The sequence below is a fragment of the Dipodomys spectabilis genome, unplaced genomic scaffold (genome assembly GCF_019054845.1).
Source record: "Dipodomys spectabilis isolate Male_0828 unplaced genomic scaffold, ASM1905484v1 ptg000132l, whole genome shotgun sequence".
NCBI lineage: Eukaryota > Metazoa > Chordata > Mammalia > Rodentia > Heteromyidae > Dipodomys > Dipodomys spectabilis.
This window is the reverse complement of record NW_024870809.1, coordinates 2,198,444-2,212,268: the sequence shown is the minus strand read 5'-3', so window position 1 is coordinate 2,212,268 and position 13,825 is coordinate 2,198,444. Positions and strand designations below refer to the sequence as shown.

Genomic DNA, 13,825 nt, shown 5'->3' with positions numbered 1-13,825 from the left:
ACAACTGAAAAAGCGAATGTGTGCTAACTAAGGCAGATGGGTTCCATGGCATTATAACCCTTACTGAAACCAAAGTAAGCACCTTTGTAAAGCCCCTTTACTCACAGCAATAAGCTGGTAGGAGTTGTTCATCATAGCAATCAGCATGTTCAACAGAACTACCAGGGAGATGACATTGTATGTTCCAAACATGGTAGCTCCAACAAACTCAGTGAACTCATGTCTGGCTTTCACGTTGGTGACATAGAGATTTAAAAGTCCAAATACAGACCAGAAGAGTGACTGAAGGGTTTCAAAAAGCCTGAAAGAGATAAAAGAGCTGGTTAATTACTTCTCTCAGAAGAGAAAGAAAAGAGGGCAAACATGAGGGCTTCTGTAATTTGCAACACATACACTGATGAGCTTACATTATTTTGATCTTGTCCCTAATACAACTGATAAGTAGGTTACTTTGTTCTTGTTTCTATGTCTTGTGCTTTGCTCGTCTACCTGGAATACCATCACTCTTTTCTCAGCTTACACATAGTCTAAAAACTTGCAGAGCTTATTTCCAACCTCTCTTTCATTCTTCAGACCATGTGATCTATTATTTCTCTAATTATGCAGGGGCAGAAAATGCAGTGGGTAAGAATATGAAATTTGGGTCATACTGTACTGTATTGAAATCTCAGCTTTGATACTTGATAGCTGAGTGAATGTGAGGGCAAGTTACCTTTTTTCTTTCTTTTTGGTGCTGGAGATGGAACCTAGACCCTCATACATGCTAACCATGCACTCTGTCTTGGAGCTACACCCAATACACAAGTTACCATTTATGATAGTTCTTTTTATGGCTCTCACAGGACTCAGATGTTGCTAAGCCTAAAGGGTGAGCTTGGTATCTCTTACATGAACTGTTAAATGAATACCAATACGCTTTATTAATATCATATGCATTATTATTTGAAATGTACTATATACAATTATATTAGGCAATTTTATGTATATTATTATGTCATCCTTATAAAACTTTATTGTTCCCAATGAGGAAACTGAGGTACAGAGATTGAATGATTTTTTTAGGGACACTCAGGTAGTAAGTGCTGAGTCATTGTTCAAAACTAGACCTCTAATTTAGTCAATGTTAGATGGCTTTGACCATTATTGCTTACAGTTTAAGTTTCCACACCCAAAAACGTTACTTTGCAATATTATACTTTTGGTATCAAGGGCTTCTGTTGCCTTATTTTCAGAAATCATATAGCCTTAAAATTCAGGCCACTTGTGGGAAACATAAAACAGTCATTTCCTGTGCACATAGAAGAGGTACAGAATGTACACTTTTTCAATTTGTCTGAAGTATGTTGTTATTATCCTAGATTTTTATATGTGGTGTTGGAGATTGAAGTCTGGGTTAGGCAAGTACTGTATACTGAGCTACATGTTAACCCAGAAAAGTGTGTTGCTCTTACTAAGACCAATGTATTTTAAGATATTTCAGAATTTGTGGTTGGGTTCATCTTGGAAGGCTGTAGGAATTACTTTATTTATTGCTTGCTGGTTCTGGGGCTTGAACTCAAGGCCTAGCTCTGTCCCTGAGCCTCTTTGTGCTCAAGGCTAGTACTATACCGGTTTTTTCTGAGTAGTTTATTTTCAAAAGTCCGAAAAGCCAGAACTGGTGCTGTGGCTCAATTGGTATAGCACTAGCCTTGTCTTGGAGAGTCTTTCCCCAATTGTTTTTTTTAAATCATCATTAATATCTCAGCTCAAATGTCACTTCCAGAGAGGCCTTCCTTAGTTGCTCTAGTTAAAGTAGCTCCATCACTTATTTTCTATCCAATTATCTTGTTTAACGTTGTAGCATTTAAAATTCCTTAAAAGTATATTATTAAGTAATTTTGTGTATATGTTTATTTTCTTTCCCAGTCCCTAGAATGTAAGATGAATGAAGACAGAATCTACTATACACCTATTGCATAATAGGTATTTGATAATATAGCCTAAATAGAATAATGAACATGTGTTAACTATTAGTGAAGAAAAATTCCATTATCACTAAAGAAAATTGCAATGGCATTGATGTTTGTAAGGTCCGTAGGCTGCCCAGTGGGATAAATTCATGTGGATGAGGCCTGTGCTCTGCCTCAACCTGATCATCACAGGCAAGTTCCATGATATTTTCACTTGTAAGATAACCAGAAGGAAGAAATATGTTTTTCTTTTTCTTTGTTTCCTTTGTGGTGCTGGAGATGAAGTCCAGGGTACCACAGGTACTAAGCCAAAGGTATTTTCTAGTTAAAAAAAAATTGAACTACTTTTTGCCGGTTCTATTTTATTTTTAACTGATATAATAATAGTATGAAATGGTGGGGTACAATATAAAGCTTTGATAACATGTATACACTGTGTTATCAAAACAAGGTTATAACTATATTCATCCCTAAGAATTTACCACTTCTTTGCGGGGAGGAGCAATTAAAACTCTTTTATTTTGGAATGTGTAGTGCATTGTACTAGTTTCCCAGTGTGCCTATCCAACTGCAACATTGTGCCCATGAGCCAACCTTTTTACTTTTTTTCCAACTGCAGAATAGTACTGATTGGCTAATTTCTCTCCATCCCCTGATCCCTATCCCCTGCCTCAGTTAACCACTATTCTATTCTCTACTTCTAGAAATTGATGAAGCATTTTGAAATAATCTATAAGATCAGTGTGTGCAGGCCTTGAAAATCAGACAAGTCAGATGTATCATGGGATCTGATTTCCAAAGACTACCATTCCAGGTCAGGCAATGTGGTATGTCACCGAGCCTGGCAGAGAGCTGAAAAATAGGGAAGATATGGGGTTCAGAAACCCTGGTCCTACTACAAGGGTTCAGTGAAGACTTGGTGGTGCCTTTTGGCTATCCGAAGTCAGGACACGTGGGAGACCAGGAATGGTACAAACTCATAGCACAACGGCTAGATAACAAAAGCTGATGTGGATGTGGTGCCAAAAAGCAGGAAACACAATGAATATAAAAAAAAACATCCAAAGCATCAGTTGAAGAAATCAGCATGTTGAATGAATTCACACAGGCATTCAGTAATTATTAGCTGATTGCATGACAAAAAGTCAAATGTCATCAGCATGTTGGTAGGAGTTGGTGATTTTCTGAATGTATAATGCCACATTTCTTTATGCATTCCATCTGCAACAACTAAAATATAATGGTCAATGTCTGATGTCAAATCTACTGCTATTTGTTTCATTGATGGATTCTTGAAAAGAGAAAGTCTGGTCATTTAAAACTTGCCTCAACTGTAATGAAGAGATTCTATAGATGTAATTATACAAGAGGGAAAAGAGAAGGGTGATAGGAATGATCATTATTCAGTTTTGGTTGTTGGTAGTGAGAATGCTCTCAAAGTGTGCACAAAATTTCAGAGTTACCACGTCACCTGGAGAAGCAGGCCTACGGAAAGCATGCTCAGAGGCTGAGCATGTACTACACACACCTCCCAACTACATGGGAGGTACAGATCATGAGGCCCTGTTTCTAAGCCATCAGATACAATCTCATAAAACAAGCTAGGTGTTTGGTACATGCTTACGAGAGGGGGCGGGGATGTGAGACTATCTGAAAAGTAAAGGAAAATGATCTTTGCTGGGTGCCAGTGGCTCATGCCTATAATCCTAGCTACTAAGGAGGCTAAGAGTTGAGGATTGTGGTTCGAAACCAGCCAGGACAGGCAAGTCCATGACACTCTTATCTCCAATTAGCCACCAAAAACCAGGAAGTGGAGCTGTGGCTCAAGTTGTACAGCACCAGCCTTGAGATGAAGAGCTCAGGGACAGCGCCCAAGCCCAGAGTTCAAGTTCTATGATCAACAAGAAACAAAGAAAGTATCTGTAGGAAGTCTTCTGGATTCTAGATACTGTTGAGTTCACAGGAAAAAGGCTACTCTACCTGAGGGGCATTACTTGATCTATAATAAAATCATCATAGGGATGGAAAGACTTGTTGACCAAACAGTAGAAATCTAATACCAAATGAATATATATATTTTAAATTTTAAAGGAAATTATTTTGGAGAAGACTACCAGATCATTTTTATTTATCAGTGAGTAAACATATGGAAATTGCTAGCTCCAGTAGGTGCACAGATAGCAGACACAAGGATTCTGAAGACTTACAGAAGGCTTGTAGAAGAGTTATTTATTAAATGTATGGAAGACAAATCTATACCAGCTGCATAAGGCACCATCCATAAGTAGATCCCAACGGTAAGGGAAACACAAAGCAAAGATGGGAATTGCAGTCCTTTGGATATTTGCTGAAAATCTCATCTTTGCTAAAAAGCCTCGCATAGTTGAGGCCCTGAGTTCAAACCTCAGTATTGGCAAAAAGAAACACATGTCAGATGTGTTTACATTTTTGTGTATTTCGAGTCTTCATATGTATCATTTTTATAGCTGCTCAAACAATCCACCCAACAAAGATCAAACTTGTCTGACAGTTTTACCAATGCTTTCAATGAGAATCAATGGCATGTGTCATAGATTTTTGCCTGACACCTAACTTGGAGAGATGCATAATAACTGGAAGACAGGGTCAAGATGAAAGAATTTAATAGCTTAAAGCAATGAGCTGGAAAGAATAAGTTGGAATATAATAGGGATCCATGTACAGCTTTACTCTCAGGCCAAATGTCCAAGTACAGAATGACAGAGATCAGAGAAAGGCTGAAAATTTTTACTGAAAGCAAGCTCAAAGTGTATCAACAGAGTGATAAGGCTGGGGAGATAATGTCAGTCATCCTAGATGGAAAGATGCCGAAGCAAATTGTCTACAAATAAAAAACTGTTCCAGGCCCATTCACATAGTCTCACATGGCTTGCATGTTAACTGGTAAAGGTGAGTTAGGTGAAGAGCTGAAGCAATGTTAATTTCCTGGTTGTGATATTCTACTATACTTGCAAAAGATGTTACAACTGGTAATATCAGGTAGCGTTTACAGGTTTATCTTTATATTATTATTTTTCTCCCTCAGGGCTTCATTGTCACTTGGCTTGCTTGCTCAAAACTGGCATTCTACCACTTGGGACATACATCTAGACTGGCTTTTTGCTGGTTATTTTGGAGAGGGAGTCTAGCAGATTTTTCTGCCTGAACTGGCTTTGAACAATGATCCTCAACATTTCAGCCTCCTGAGTAGCTAGGATTATCTGCATGAGCCACTGGCACCTGGCTGTTTCTTACAATCAGGTGTAAATCTATCATTATCTCTATGAAAAAGCTAACAATGCTGGGCACTGGTGGCTCACACATATAATCTGAGATCTGAGGATTGTGGTTCAAAGCCATCCTGGGCAGGAAAGTCTGTGAGAGCCTTATATCTAATTAACCAGGAAAAAACCAGAAGTGGAAAAAACCAGAAGTGGAGCTGTGGCTCAAATGGTAGAGCATTAGCCTTGAGCACAAAAGCTCAGTGACAACAACCATGCCCTGAATTTAAGCCCTGAATTTAAGCCCTATTACCTGCACACACACACACACACACACACACACACACACACACACACACAGAGAAACTAACAAAAAGGCTACTGGTCTTCATAGTTTCACAAAGTAATTCAGTAGACATTTTGATCACCTTTATTCTTTAGGCCCATCTATAGTAGTGAAAAGTTGACTAAGATGGGAATCTAGTCTGGAGAGAGACACACAAAAGCAATTAAAACACAAGGCATGTATTGTAAAGAGACATGTGTTTAGACTTTAGAGCCAGTAACACTGGCAGAAACTGAAAGGCTGGAGAAGAGGTTCCCATGCTAGCTACATGGGGATGGGAATTCTAGGCAAAGAGTATGTGTGCCTTTTACACTAACTTGTAGGACAGAGATGCTTTCCCATAGCTGGGGAACTGAGGATGCTGACTATAGAAGAGAGAACTGAAAGGATGAAAAGGCCTGGGCCAGATTTCCAAGGCCCTATATGTTATTGTAAAGAGGCCAGATTTCTAGTGAAGACTCAAATACAGTGGTAGGCATGAAAGCAGGAAATGACAGAATGAGATTGGTGTTTGTAACGAAACTTCCACACAGAGTTTGGAGATTGCTCAGAAGGGAGATAAGACTGTAGGCAAGGAAGCTGGTGAGGGGCTGTTGTAGTAATAAAGAGATGATTTAGGCCTGAATCAAAACAGTGGTGTGTGTGTGTGTGTGTGTGTGTGTGTGTGTGTGTGTGCACGCACATGTACAGCATGTATATGTTCATATCCACTCACATCCATGTATGTTAAATGTACCCTCAATAGATTTATGAAATTGAATGGTTAGGCTTGAATGATACACTGGATGTTTCACGAGGAAAAAGCAAAGAGTTCCGGTATGATTCCTTGGATTCTGGCTGGTGTTATTTCTAGAGATGAAGAATGAAAGGGGAAATAGGTTGGGGATGAAGAGATGGAGATAAAGAATTACATGTAGACATTTTGTGTTTAAAGGACCTGTGGAACAGTGAGGTATGTTCAATGGGCATCTGGAGATGAGGGCCTAGACCTCTGGAGAGATATGCAGAACTGGAAGTTAGCATCTTTCCCCTTTATCCTCATTGCTGTCACCCGTTCTGTGCTCTGAGAATGATAGTCCCTTCCCTTTCTCTGCAGCAGATGAAAGCCAGATACTCAGTAGGGAATACTGAGCTCAAATCAAAATATTGCCATGTGCTTGTCAGCAAGGACAAAGCGTTCCCTTCGAAGTTTGTGTCAGGGATAAAGAACATTCCCCATTTTTATGTAGTAGAACCCAATTAGATCTCTGGAGAATCATAAGGAAAAAATTGACAATGATCAGGTGTATAAACTTTTCATCAAATATATAAACAATCTTACTTTCCTATTCACTAAAAACTGAATCTTTCTGATAGTCTGGCTGAGCAAGATATATTTTGAAAAGTATTAAAATTGTGTGAGTTGAAGTATTTAGATGAAAACATAAATCTGAGTCAGGCCTCAGTGCAGAGGAAAAACAACAGATAAGAGGGAAAATTGATGTAATAGTACTGCTGATTTGGCTCCCATATGACAGTGCTTCTCCATAACTGACACCCCAAGATATAATTGTATTAGACAAGTTTCCATTTTTCCAATTGTCCCTGCTGGGCAAGTGAAGGGAGCAAAACATCAGTTGGTATCAGGGCTGTTAATAATCACTATGAACTTTCAAGGAGGCCTTTCATAAATATTCCCAGCAGAGTTTACATGAAAAGACATGGCCTCCTGGAAGGCACCTTGCATTCAGGTGGTCAAGCCTGTTGAATGCTTGGATGGGAACAAAAGCAATCTCTTGGTGCTCCAACCACTACAAAAGTGCTTTTTATATTGAGAAGTTGACCGAGTTCTGTTTCCAGGGACATGCAGGAGAGGGAACAGTTGCTACCATTCTCCCCTCCTGGTTGGCTTAACAAAACAGCAATATCCCTTGGCCAATTCATTTTGATTCTTTTCTCCTATCCCATGTGTTTGGTTTTCCCATCTAAGATTTCTCAGTTCTGGGAGGAGATGCAACTATGGCCTCGTGGATGGAGAGGGGAGTCTTAAAATGGATAGTGGAGTGAGACAACAGTTTGAAATTCAGTTCATGGGAGCATCTTCCTGCAGAAATCATTGAATGATAACAAGACAAGTGAAAGAATGTCTCTAGCCCATATATCTGGAAAGACTTCTCCCTTCGTCACAGATTCATGATGGAAGGACACTGAGAAGTTCTGTACTTGAACTCCTTTTAAACTGCATCTGGACACTTCCATTTTCATGTCTATTAACATGCCACCCAACTGTGTATTTTTGAAAGCTATGTTAGGAAATATTACTGGAGGTAAATGAGATGCATAGTAGCAATGATTTCTCCCTAACAGTGATACATTTGGTCAAGTAGAAATCTCTTTGTTCCTGGCCCTTTTTGTTTTTCTTAGACAGGTTCTTACTATGTAGCCCAGGATGGTCTTGAATTTTCTATGTAGCCCACACTATTTTTGAACTTGTTATCCTCCTGACTCAGCTTCCCAAGTTGTAGAATTATAGAAGCACTCATAATGCTTGTCCAGGCTTTTGTTATTTAACATTTTTCTAAAATGTCCGAGTCCACTGGACTTCTAGAGTTAAAGGATGCTATACGTAAAATAAGGCAGCCAGACAAATACTGCAGGATCTCACCTTGAGAATAAAGTAGGAGGGTAGAGAATGGAGAAAGGCTGGTAAACAGATAAAAGTTATACTTGGATAGTAACAAGAGGATCTGATGTCCTGTTGCACAGAAGGAGAACTACAGATAATGACAATGTACTCTGTATTTCAAATTGCCTAGATAAATGCTTGAGATGATAAAGACACTAATGTGGTTACTACACAGTGTATGTACACATGCATTAAGACTTCACATTGTCAAAAAAACTTCACATTGTCCTCTGCCAAATTATACAATTATTATGCATAAGATTATTTTTCAAAAAAACAAAAAGGAAAAATGCTGATTCTTAGTTTTGTGACTAAGAACCTTGCATAAGTAAAATGATTAGTAGTATTCTTAAGTGACAATGGAGATGGACAAAGTAGATACCACTGGGTCCAGCTTAATTCCATGATTTGTGCTTACTTTTTCTCTTGGCAATTTCCTCTAACATAGTTGGTTAGAAAATAAAAGACATTTGAAAAGTTTGAAGGTCCCAAATAAATTTGTCTTGACAGTAGTGAGAACAGATACAGAGATTTTTTTTTCAATCAAAGGCAGTGGAATCTTGGTTTGTATTTTGTATCCCAAGTGGGAGCAGGAGACATTTTCAGTCAGTGCTTGGTAGGCTCCTGGCCTGGCTGAATCCTTTCATTAATCCTTCTATTATTTTTGCCTTCATTTTGCTCCACTTCTAGCATAGTTCTGTTAAAGGAAGGGAGTACATTAAGATATTTTTACATCCTTCCTTACTTTGGGTTTAATTCAAATTATTGAAGTTAGCATTGGTAAGTCACCTGTTCTGAGGAATAGCCTGGTTATTTCTTTGGTGACTGCCATGTTTTTGAGTGAAGAATTATCTACCCTACCAATATTAAGTCTTTTTAAACATGTAAAATGTTATAAACACAGTTCACAATGAACTCTTGCTAGTTATGTCTCTGGGAGTCTGAACATGTTTCTTTTCCTGTCCTTTGTCCCCAAACCTTTTTTTCTCTCCTAGTCCACTGTAGTAAGAGAAAGAAACGCCTTCCTCTAATTCAGTCTTTGAGTGGATCCACAGTAAGTTTTGCCTATAGCCAGGAATGCAGTGATGAATCTTGGTGCTTAAAATAGGACAAAAAAATAAAAGGCAAGACAAAAGCAAGAGGCTAAGGAGTCTTACGTGGAGAAGGCATTGTTCTGTTTCTCACACCGGATCCCTTTGCAGTTGTTAGGCTCATCGATAGCTCTGGTCTCATAATAAAAGTAAAGCTGGTTCAGTCCATTCGCAAAAGCCAGTAGTACCAGACAGTAGATAAAGAGGAATTTGAGTATATCAAGCAGCATGCGTCCCAAAGAGATCTGTAGAGGCCCTAAGTGGGAATTGGCTGTGAACAAGGATATGAGACGCAAGGAACTCAAAATGTTGGATATGGCGAAGAGTGCCTCTGCAATCAAAGTTGGGTGCCACATTTCCCATTCCTCCCTTGGACGAGAACCATTATACTGGAAAAAAAAAAACAACAAGCATATGACATGAGAAGTATAGAAAGCACTTGTAAAACGTTCCCCCCATTTCTACCCTTTCATATTCAAATAAAGCCACCATAACACACATCAAACACTCATTTATACAAGATAATGACATGACATTGTTTGTCTTTTGATCTATTCAATCAGTACTACGATTTTCCTCCTAATCCCATCCAATTATTTACCCAGCATATATATATATCAGCATGAATCTCATAGCAATCATCTGAAGTAGCCACCTATCAATAGAAATTTTTGAACTTGTTTTACCAGATTTTTTTTTTTTTGGTTGGTCCTGGGGCTTGAACTCTGGGCCTGAGTGCTGTCTCTCAGCTCTTCAGCTCAAGGCTAGCGCTCTACCACTTGAGCTACAGCACCACTTCCAGTTTTCTGGTGGTTTTTGGAGATAAGAGTTTCATGGACTTTCCTGCCCGAGCTGGCTTTGAACTGCAATCCTCAGATCTCAGCCTCCTGAGTAGCTAGGATTATACTGGTGCCCAGCTGGTTTACCAGATTTCTTAGGGAATGTTGCTGAAATAGAGCCAGTGGTGTGCCCAAGTTAGGAGAGAGATCACTTTGCTTCCTAATGAAATTTCAAATCAGATCTGTGTTTTGGTTCCCCCATTAGGTCTGAGCTCCATAGTAACTGCAAGTACTCAAGGACAAAAGTAGATGCAGCCTTGATAGTATGCAGTGTTTGTCCTTTCTCCCTGCTCACTTTGTTTTGGGTCTTGGAGAGCTTCCTTGGGGAGCTATTTATCAGAGCTTTCTTCTGAATTTTTAGCAGTTTGTAATGCATTCTAACATTATTGAGAGTGGCATTCCAACCTTCCAGGTATTGAATTTAATACTTCTCTACACAAAAGCATATGGATGTATTTTACTGGTTCTTTGACAACTCTACAAGTTAGAATCTCCCTCTATTCCAAATGAAAAGCCAGAGGACTGAAGGCGAGAAACATACAAGATTTTATAGAGTTGTTTGCCCATTTGTTAGCCTTATCCCAGGCCCCCAGCTTCCGGAATGTGGGGAATAGCGTCGTAGAAAGATGATGCCATTGGGAGAATTGAGTTCCAATTTGGGAATTGTCAGTTAAAATGGCCTGCATTTTTCACATTTACCAAAAAAAGGACAATGCCTACTCCTACTCTCTGCTCATGTTTATTATTCTGCATCCATATGTAAGACACTATGTACACCATTAGAGGAGGTGTTAGGGAAATACAAGGGATTACTTGCTTCTTTTTCCAGGACACAAGTAGAATTTTTTCCCCCCAGGGATTCAATCTGAATCCACCATTGCTTTAAACCTTCAGCTAAATGTCACATTTTCTCAAGATTAAATATAAACAACTTTCCTGAGATAGTGCATTGGGCCTAATTATACTGTTAACATATCTAAAATGTGCTTCTTTTCCAGCAAGCAAGAAAACTAGTGTTGGTAAAATCACTTGTATATATCCAATATACTTTATTGTCAAAGGAATTGGGGAAATTGTGCCACGATATGCACTTGTTTCAGATGGAGTTTCAGGTGGCCAAATTTCTTATTGCTATATTTCCTTTCCAGGAGAGAGAGGGGGGTGGAGAGAGGGACAGGGAGAGAGAGAGAAAAAAAAAAGACAGAGACAGAGAGAAAAAGAGAGAGAGGTCACTGTATCATTATGAGATGGTTGGCAGTTAAAGCCTGTTTTACAGATGGAGAAATTGAAAACCAGAGGCAATGAGCTGCTAAAGCTCTCACAGTAAAACTGGTGAAAGAGCCAGAACTAAGTCTAGTACTATTTTATTGTGTCACTTACATGACAGTTGATCTCACAAAATGGATGTTAGATGGGCCTATAAAGGTTTTGAGGTCTATGTAAAGTAGGAGAGTATTTGCTGATAACAAAACAGACACACACACACACACACACACACACACACACACACACACACACACACACACACACAGATATATTTCTTTTTTGCTGGCCTTGGGATTGAAGGGCCTTGGCACTGTCCCTGAGCCTTTGTTCTCTAGGCTAGCAACGATGGAGAGTCTTTGCTGATAACAAAACACACACATACATACACACTCACACACAAACACACGTTTCTTTTTTTTGCTAGCCTTGGGACTTGAACTCAGGGCTTGGGCACTGTCCTTAGCCTTTGTTCTCCAGGCTAGCACTCTACCACTTGAGCCACAGCTCGGCTTTCAGCATTATTTTTTGGTAGTTAATTGGAGATAAGGACTTTATGAGCTTTCTTACCTGAGCTAGGTTCAAACAGCAATTCTCAGATCTCAGCCTCCTGAGTTGCTAGAGTTACAGGCCTGAGCCACTAGCACCCAGCTAGAGTTATATACTTTCATACAGAAAATAATCAACTGGAACAGGTCTAGCTTATAATTTGTGGGTTTTCCATCTCCCCACATACAAGTGTAACTATAGGAAATTCTTCTACTCATGGATTAGTCAACATGGATTTGTAGACCACAAAAAATGAAATATTATTCTCATGGCAAATTTATATTTTGCACATATCCTCTGGAGAAGTTGTATGTCTTGCTTAGCACGTGAGTGCAGGAAATTAACTTGGAGCCATCTATCTTAGAGGTCAGCAAAGTTTTTCTGTCAATGGCCAGATAATGCTTTTGTTTGCATTTGTGTGCTATATGTTCCTTGTTGACACTACTGAGTTCTTCCTTTATAGTATGAAAGCAGCCATTGATAATAGGTAAACAAATGGAGTAGCAGTAAGCCAATTTGGTCCACAGAACTGAGTTTGCTGACCCCTGACACAACTGTGTTTTCTAGAGTCTTATGGTTCAAAGACACTATGGGAGCATCTGTTGCCCAATGCATGAGCAAAAGAAGAACCCTAGAAGACTCATTCCACAAGCCAAACTTAGTCCTTGGGCTCTTATATTAAAATTCCATGTATGTTTGCTTGAAGACATTGTTCCATGCAAATTAAAAGCTTGAACACCATTATTCTCATCTAATTTGCTTGTTTATTAGAGGCAGAATTAAAGCTCAGAGAGGTAGAGGGCTTGGCTGTGGTAATCCACCTCATAAATATCAGAGTGGGGATAAAATTTATATCTGCAGACATTTGGGTTTGTGATACTAAGAAGCCAATGATCTCTCTCTCTCTCTCTCTCTCTCTCTCTCTCTCTCTCTCTCTCTCTCTCTCTCTCTCTCTCTCTCAGATGCTTTGAGACAGGACACAGCTTGAAATTGGCTTTACAGTTCCTACAAAGGGACTGTGAATTGAGTTGTACTAACCTAAAAGCAAAATCTGAAGACAGTTCATTCTAAGGTGAGAACCCAGTGGTAATAAAGACCTGGATGTGGAGATTGTATTTGTAGCCAGGTAAAAGTTGAAAAAATGACCATAGGTCATTTTGCTATCCACTGATTATATCTAAAATAGTCTGTGTATCTACAAGGGAGATGCTGGAAGACTCATCTAAGTGGCGCCATCTGAGAAGACAAAAGGTGATTTTTTTTTTAAATTTATAAGATGATCTGGGGATAGGTCAACCTATGTGCACTTATTCTTTTTGAACACTTGAATGTGTGTCTTTTGGTTCTTCTTATTTTAGACTATGTGAAATATATGTTGTTAATGATTTTTTTCTCTAATAAAGGATGTTCTTTATGTACAACTCATGCCTTGACAGTTCTAATGCAACAGTGGTTGGTTTGGTCTGCTTAGGGAAGGTCATCCCAGACTGATAATGCCTCTGTGGATGAGAGGATCAGAAGACCTAGCCCATTTCCAAGTTCTCATTACAATTTTGATTTCTTCATATACCATGTCTTCTTTAAGTTATGCATTAAGAGGAGGTATTCATTAGCTTAGTAAAGGGTTGGGGGAGGTGTGTAGCTCTTTAGAAACCCCACCAGTGAAGTTGGACAAATTATGTGGTTAGCTAATGTTGAGCATTTATAGAAATAGTTTTCATTCCACCAAATGCAAGTCCTTTCTCCATAATTTATTCTAAACATTCCTATCTAAACAAAACCTAGAAATTTCTATATTGATAATTCATGGTTTCACCACTGTATCTATACAACTTCTACAGGATGCATTTTTTCCAATTTTTCTCATCAGTTTTTCTTTTAAGG

At 38.9% G+C, this 13,825-nt stretch overlaps 1 protein-coding gene across 1 annotated transcript in view; it reads right to left on the bottom strand.

Annotated features, from left to right (window-relative positions):
• The window catches only part of Trpc5 (transient receptor potential cation channel subfamily C member 5), a 128,026-nt gene that overhangs the window by 24,340 nt on the left and 89,861 nt on the right, over positions 1 to 13,825 (bottom strand). Inside the window, exons 5-6 of the mRNA XM_042690073.1 lie at positions 9,357 to 9,679; positions 106 to 301 (exon numbers count right to left, since the gene is read on the bottom strand). Coding sequence (XP_042546007.1) covers positions 106 to 301; positions 9,357 to 9,679 — 519 coding nt within the window. The remainder of the gene's footprint in view (positions 1 to 105; positions 302 to 9,356; positions 9,680 to 13,825) is intronic.